The sequence below is a fragment of the Colletotrichum scovillei genome, assembly GCF_011075155.1.
Source record: "Colletotrichum scovillei strain TJNH1 chromosome Unknown Contig00009, whole genome shotgun sequence".
Lineage (NCBI taxonomy): Eukaryota > Fungi > Ascomycota > Sordariomycetes > Glomerellales > Glomerellaceae > Colletotrichum > Colletotrichum scovillei.
Genome location: NW_023336267.1, coordinates 867,085 through 875,024, shown reverse-complemented (window position 1 = coordinate 875,024; position 7,940 = coordinate 867,085). Strand labels below are relative to the sequence as shown.

The window sequence follows — 7,940 nt, the reverse complement described above, 5'->3', positions numbered from 1 at the left end:
TGCGATCCTCGATCGTCGGTACCGTGCGAACATCCTGTCGTCTTCTATCGTCCTGATGAAGGCTATGTATCGTGTTTGTTCTTGTTCTTCAGGTGTTGCTTGAAATCCGTTTGAACCCTTTTTCTTAGGTCGTTCAGTGACTGGATTTTCCCATAGGACCTGGCCAGTGGTCCAATCTATCCGTGGGTTGTGTTTTCGTAACCACGAGATTCCTAGGATGACGTCGATGTCTCCAATCTCCGTGATGTCGTACTGTAGTTGTTCTTGTTGATCGTTGATATATGTCGAAAGGTGTACGGTCTCTCGATTGACATATCCGTCATCATAGTCAACTCTTTCTCCTTCTACCGTTTGTAGTTTGTATGGATTGTCCTTCCATACCCATGGTAGGTCGAGTTTGTTCATTACTCTTGGTGATATGAAACTTCCTTGTGCGCCGCTGTCGATTATAGCGCGCAGTCTGTGTCCGTGTATTTCGAGTTTGACCCATAGGTGTGCGTCGTTGCACTGTCTGGTTGCACATAGGAACTTGTCTTCGATTTTCGCCTTTCGTCGTTCCTTTGCGATTGGCCTTCCTAGTTTTTGACAGTCTGTTTCTCAGTCGTGCTTCTTGTTCAATTTGTTCTCTCGTTCCTCCAGGCTTGGGATTTGGGAACGTAGTGGATCTGACAATGGTCGTGTCTACATTCGTCCCATTCCATGTCGTTGCTGTTCTGGCATCGCATAGGAAAGCATGGGTCTGGTTCGAATGTTGCCTTGTCGAGTCCATTGAAGTATGTGAGCGTCCAGTTCGGTAGTTGGTCGTCGACGTAGACGTCCTTGATAGGTCGGTCGTCGCGTCTTCGGGGGTAGAAGCGACTTTCTTTCTTGGGTGAGAGATGCCAGAGACACTTATCGTCGAGGCATTCTGCCCAAAATAATTCTTCGTGGAATGCGTCCTTGGTGTTGAGCAAGGAGCTATCTCCTTTGACTAGTGGTGTCATAGGTACTTCCTTAGGTTGACTAGTTCCGTGGAACTGTACTGTCTGGTCGTCTTCGTACGGATCAATGTTCTTACACCGTGGTTCTTCGGGTTCCTCATCAGAGCTGGTGTCGTCCACACTAGGATAGAATCCATGGTCGATCTCCGTCTGAGCACGTCGTCGAGCGACGTCGCGAGGTTCGTCCGAATCATAGGTGATTCTTCGTCGAAGGTGTGGCTGCTGGAGCCGATCTCAAGTTCGTCCTTCTTGAGTCGAAAGTCTACCTTTCCATTCTTGATTTCGAAGTCAAGATTGGGCCTCTTGATTACTTCGATTTTGTCTTCGCGTTCTAGGTTCTTGAGTTGTTCTTTGACCTTGCGAATGAATTTTTTGTTTCCGTCGTCTCGTCGCATCACACAGATGGATTTGGTCGGGATGTCGTCCGATGGGGGTCCCTTCTTCCTAAGGGATTGTTTCTTGTTGTTTCGTCGTGCCATGTGGACGAGATTACCCATGATTTCTTCTGTGTCGGGGCCTCTTTCTTCGAATTTGAGGAGTTGCTCCCTTGTACTTGCCTGAAGTCTTTGCATGATTCTTTCTTCAAGGAGATGAAGGGTATCCTTCATGATGGGGTCTGTCTTGGCCTTCTCTTCTATATTCTGGCAGATTTGAGAGAGTATGGCGACACATTCGATGTTGTTATCCTCGAGGGTGAGAGGTCGGTAGATGGGTATCTCTTCTTCTTTGGTTGCCACCGCTAGGGTCTTGACAGGTGGTGGGGTGGTGTCGTATCCGGGTCGTTCGTTGTTCTTGGGTTTTTTAGGGTACCATCCGGTTTGTTCCTTACTGTCTTGGTGAATAAGGCAGTTGTCGTCGTAGCAAGCCGTCCATGAGAGTTGTGCGTGGGGAATTTCCTTGCTCGCGATATTGGCTCGTTTTTCTGGAACGGGTTGGTGTTGGATGCGTTTGGGTTGTCGGCAGTCTCTAGCCATGTGTCCTGGCTTGTCGCAGTTGTAGCATTTGAAGTCCTTCCTGGGGCGGTTGTCTTCTCTCTTGGCGACACTGAGATCCATGGGACCGTCATGTTGTCCGTAGGCAGTGCTTTGTCGGTTGTTGTTCCAGTTGTTGCGAGGTCGCTGGTTCGCCTGGAAACTGCGTTGAGGTTGCCATTGGTACTTGCGTCCGGTGTTAGGTCGTTCCTTCCTTTCCTTCTTGCGTTCATAGAGTCGGTTGTCAATTCTGATGGCGAGTTCTCCGTACTGAAGGAAGTCTTCTGGTCTGTCGAGCTTGACCAGCTCGTCCTTGACTTCGTCCTTCAGTCCTTGGTAGAACATGAACATTTTGGTGTCGTCAGTGAGGTCCAGTTGGGCACTGAGACGTCTGAATTCGGCGGAATATTCCTTTGCCGATTTGGTTTGTCGTAGCTGCGCTAGGTCGCGTTCAGCTTGTCGTTTCTCGTCAGGGTCCTGGAATAGGGACCTGAGAGCTTCGAATCCATTGAAGTTACTGTAGATGTCGCGTACTTCAGTAGAGCACTCGTCAAGAGTTTCTTTGCTGAGATATTCTTCCTGGATAGGTTCAAACCACTTGAGGGCTCGTCCCCTGAGGAAGCTGGCGGCGTGCACAACTTTCTCGGTTTCGCTGGTGAAGTCTCCGTGATGGAAGTTCTGATAGTTTTTGACTTGAATCAGAAATCCCTTGAGAGTACCTGGGGTGCCGTCATAGGTGATGGGTGCGCTGAGTTTGAGTTTCTGTCGTCCTCCCTGGATGGGGTACCAATGATGTTGGCAGCGGCTCGAGAGTGTTGACCTCTCCTGAAGCGCCTGAACATTGGTACTTGCTTCTTGTTCTCTGAGTCGGATGACTTCGTTCTCCAGGTCCTGAATGCGCTGAGGGCCATTCCCGAACTGCTGGATCATGATCTTGAGGTTTTGGAGCTCATTCGCGGTTTCGTTGTACATGGTCTGTACCTTGGCGATGTCTGCGTCTCCTTTCTTGACTCTCTCGCGGAGTCGATCGTAGGTCTCTTTTTTGAGGGTGACCTCATCGTCGGAGTCGACGTTCATAGGAGCTGTCTCCATTTCCTCGGCCAGGCTTCGAACAGGTTGTTTGGAAGAGGCTGAAGAGCCCGGGGTAGGAGATTTGGCTGAGGCGCGGGACGACATCGTTCGTACTGTTTAGTTAGTTTTTCGTAGAGTGAACTTACTGAACAGGAGCAATCAAAGTGTTACGGCCAGCTAGTCGTAGTGAGTATGTTAGCAGAAGTTGAGGCTGCGATAACTAAGTAAACAGTGTCGTAGTCGTGGATAGCTTCCCTGAAGCTATGTCTGTAAATCGTAAGGTGGGTAAGGCTTCGGTGATCAATCGTAGTCTTGTCAGAAGGGGTTCTCAGTGAAGATAGCTGAAAGCGATCGTAAGATCTGATACTAAGTTGATTGCTGAAGAAGCTATGGAAGTCTGTCCTTGTGCCCGGCTCAAGTCCACACTATATACAAGTCTCGTTCCTGAACATATTCTTTGTCCGTATGTTTACCCAACGGTTCCCGTGTTCTGAACATACGGGTTCCGTATCGTGAAAGGACGGACCCCGTATCTCGAACGTACGGAGTTCCTTATCTCTTATCGTCACGTGACTTGTCCCATAGTTCTTCCGTCCCGAGAGGAGTCGCCCTGAGTTCGTGTTCCCGCATATATGGTGTGGTAGCCGCCGTAGGTCCTGTGGGGCAGGCCCTGGCCTTGTCATGCGTGTTGGGTCGTAACACTATTCTTATTTTTTTTATAAGTTACGTAGTCCTTAATTATTTTTATAATTTCTGTGCGTGTAGCGGATTTATTATAATACTAGCGAATCTATTTTTATATTTTAATAACTCTTTAGTAACCGTATATAGGTATATTATAAATTTTTATAATAAGCTTAGGGGTTATTTTTTTAATTGGGTTAGTATTAATCTTTTTAGCTATTATAAAAAGCTTCGTAGTTAGTATAAAGTTACTATCCTTTTTTTATTTAAAAATAATTTATATTTTTTTAGGGACCGTAACTTCGTAGTTAGGTCTTTTGTTAAGAGCGTTTACTTTACTATTTTTTAATCCTTTCTGATATATAATTTAGAAGTTATATTTAAATAAAAACTCGTTCTATTTAACTTATTGCTTATTTAGATTTTTATTTATCGTAAAGTTTATAAAATTTTTATAATCTATATAAACTATAATTTTATACTTAGTTTTAGATAACTATAGTCTTTATTCTCGAAATACTTTAATAATAGCTATTAGTTCCTTATCGTAGACTTACTAATTTAGTTCTACTCCGTAAAATATTTTAAAATAAAAATAATATAAATAAAGCTTTTTTTATTTATCTCGTTATCCTAGGACTACTCTTATAGTAAAGTTTAAGGTATTGGTCTCGACTTCGAAAGGTTTCTAAGGGTCCGGGATTATAATAACTAGTTTAAAAATAACTATATTTTTAACTTTAACAAAGGCTTTTTTATACTTAGGATCCTAAATAAATAGGGTATCCTTTCGTATTAAATTATTAAAAAGTCTAATAACGTTAGTATAGTTTTTAAAGAATCGTTAATAAAAATTAATAAATCCTAAGAATCTTTATACGTCTTTAACGTTCTATAGTATAGGCTAGTCCCTAATTATTTTTATTTTTAATATTTATATATAGATTTATCTTAGCGTAATAGTATATCTGAAAAAGTCTACTTTTTATATATAAAACTTATATTTAGAGGGTCGGTATATAGTTTAGTATCCTAGAGTTTTTAAAATACTATATAAATATATTTCTTATATATCTTAAGGTTAAGAAAGAAGATAAGAATATTATTAATATAAATAATAATAAAAATCTTAACGAACTCTTAGAGTACGTAGTTAACTATTGTTTAAAAAGTTATTAGAGTATTAATAAGTCCGAAGGGTATAACGAGGTATTTAAAAAGTCCTTTACGAGTTTAGAATACTATTTTTATTTATCTCTTTTTTAATTTAGATTTAGTTAAATATTTTTTAAAATCTATCGTAGTAAACTAGTTAGTTTCGTAAAATAAATCTCTAAGCTTAGTAATAAAAAGTAAAGGATAATAATTTTTTTATAATCTTATTAAGTTTCTTATAGTTAATAATAGGTCTCGATTTTCCTCTTTTCTTTAGTATAAAAATAAAGGGAATCCTACGGAGAATTCGATAGTTAAATATATCTTTTTAAGTTTCTTATTAATATATTTATTAAAATATTCTTATTCTTTTTAGTTTATTAGGTATATTAGATAAAACCCGGGTTATATTCTTTTTTTAAGTTCGATTTCTATATCCTAGCTACTATGTTCTAATAATCCTATTTTTTTAGGTTCTATAAATAGTTTTGAGTATATATAGTACTCTTTAGGTATAGTTTAGAGTCGTTACGATCCTCGATTATTATTATCGTATATAAACGCCCTATAGCTTTTTACTATTTTAATAAAAGCTATGTATCGTATTTATTTTTATTCCTTAAGGGTTATTAAAAATCTATTTAAACCCTTTTTTTTTTTAGGTCGTTTAGTAATTAGATTTTCTTATAGGACCTAGCTAGTAATTTAATCTATCCGTAGGTTATACTTTCTTAATTACGAGATTCTTAGGATAATATCGAGGTTTTTAATTTTCGTAATATCGTATTATAATTAGTTTTCGTAATTATTAATATATATCGGGAGGTATACTATCTCTTAGTTAATATATTTATTATTATAGTTAACCTTTTTCTTTTATTATTTATAGTTAGTATAGATTATTTTTTATACCTATAGTAGGTTAAGTTTATTTATTATTCTTAGTAATATAAACCCTTATGCGCTACTATTAATTATAGCGCATAGTTTATATCTATATATTTTAAGTTTAATTTATAAGTATACGTCGTTGCGTTATTTAGTTATATATAAGAATTTATTTTTACTTCTTATTTTTATCGTTCTTTTACAATCGGTTTCCTTAGTTTTTTAAAAGTTTATTTTTAGTCGTTCTTCTTATTTAACTTATTTTTATTTTCTCTAGGCTCGTAATTTAAAAACGTAGTAAATTTAATAATAGTTATATTTATATTTATCCTATTTTATATAGTAGCTATTCTAGTATTATATAGGAAAATATAAGTTAGGTCCGTTACTATATTAATTTTATTAAAATACGTAAGTATCTAATTTAGTAATTAGTTATTAATGTAAACGTCCTTAAGAAGTTAGTTATTATATTTTCGTAAATAGAACTTACTATCCTTTTAAGTAAGAGATATTAAAGGTATTTATTATTAAGTATTCTACTTAAAATAGTTCTTTATAGAATGTGTTTTTAATATTAAATAAAGAACTATTTCCTTAGACTAGTAGTATTATAAGTATTTCCTTAGGTTAGCTAGTTCTATAAAACTATACTATTTAGTTATTTTTATATAAGTTAATATTTTTATATTATAGTTTTTCGGGTTTTTATTAAAGCTAGTATTATCTATACTAAAATAGAATTTATAGTTAATTTTTACTTAAGTACGTTGTTAAGTGACGTTACGAGGTTTAGCTAAATTATAGAGTAATTTTTATTAAAAGTATAATTACTAGAGCCGATTTTAAGTTCGTTTTTTTGTTTTTTTAAGTTAGAAATTTACTTTTTATTTTTAATTTCGAAGTTAAGATTAGGTTTTAATAATTTCGATTTTATTTTCGTATTCTAAGTTTTTAAGTTATTTTTAATTTTATAAATAAACTTTTTATTTTCGTTATCTTATCTTATTATATAAATAGATTTAATTAGTAACTATACTTCTTATACTAGGATTTTTTTTTTAGCTAGTATAAGGATTTTTCGTTCTTAGTAATTATCCTCTATTAGAGTTTTTTTCTTATTATTATAAGTATTTAAGCTCGCCCGGGCTAGTTATTAAGTTATACTCGGATAGCTTCGTAAGCTATTAATAAGGTTTAAATATACTTCTTATTACGTTTTCTAAGGTTATCCGTAGTATCTTATTTTTTAGTTATAGTAAGAGTCTTAGTTCCTAGGGGTAGTTTAGGATACTATCTTATTTATTCTTTATTATCTTAGTAAATAAGGTAGTTATTATCATAATAAACTATTTACAAAAGTTATTTATAAGGATTTTTATTCGTAATATTAGCTCGTTTTTCTAAGATAAGTTAGTATTAAATATACTTAGGTTATTAATAGTCTCTAGTTATATACCTTAGCTTATTATAGTTATAATACTTAAAGTCCTTTTTTAAATAGTTATCTTTTTTTAGTAATACTAAGGTCTATAAGACTATTATATTATCTATAAGTAGTATTTTATTAGTTATTATTTTAATTATTACGAGGTCGTTAGGTTATTTAAAAACTACGTTAAGATTACTATTAATATTTATATTTAGTATTAAGTTATTTTTTTTTTTATATTTATAAAATAAAGTTAATTATTGATTTAGATAGTAAGTTCGCTATACTAGAGGAAGTTATTTAGTTTATTAAGCTTAACTAGTTTATTTTTAACTTTATTTCTTAGTTCTTAATAAAATATAAATATCTTAGTATCGTTAGTAAGGTCTAGTTAAGTACTAAGACGTCTAAATTTAGTAAAATATTCTTTTACTAATTTAGTTTATTATAATTACGCTAGGTCGTGCTTAGTTTATTATTTCTTATTAGGGTCCTAAAATAAGGACTTAAAAGCTTTTTCGAATTTATTAAAGTTATAATAAATATTACGTATTTTAATAAAATATTCGTTAAGAGTTTCTTTACTAAGGAACTCTTCCTAAATAAGTTTAAACTATTTAAAAGCTCGTTCCTTAAAAAAGTTAGTAATATACATAACCTTCTTAGTTTTATTAATAAAGTCTCCGTAATAAAAGTTCTAATAATTCTTAACCTAAATTAGAAATCCCTTAAGAGTCCTTAGGGTATTATTATAAGTAA

The 7,940-nt window shown here is 34.6% G+C and overlaps 1 protein-coding gene across 1 annotated transcript; it reads right to left on the bottom strand.

Annotated features, from left to right (window-relative positions):
• Positions 1-614: 614 nt before the first annotated feature.
• HER10_EVM0006305 (uncharacterized protein) lies at positions 615-3,288 on the bottom strand (the record flags this gene model as incomplete). Its single annotated transcript, XM_035475894.1, has 2 exons — positions 1,474-3,288; positions 615-1,213 (listed from the first exon to the last, which is right to left on the bottom strand). The coding sequence occupies exons 1-2, from the start codon at positions 3,125-3,127 to the stop codon at positions 615-617; spliced, it is 2,253 nt and encodes a 750-aa protein (XP_035329454.1). The 5' UTR covers positions 3,128-3,288.
• Between the last annotated feature and the right edge of the window lie 4,652 nt (positions 3,289-7,940).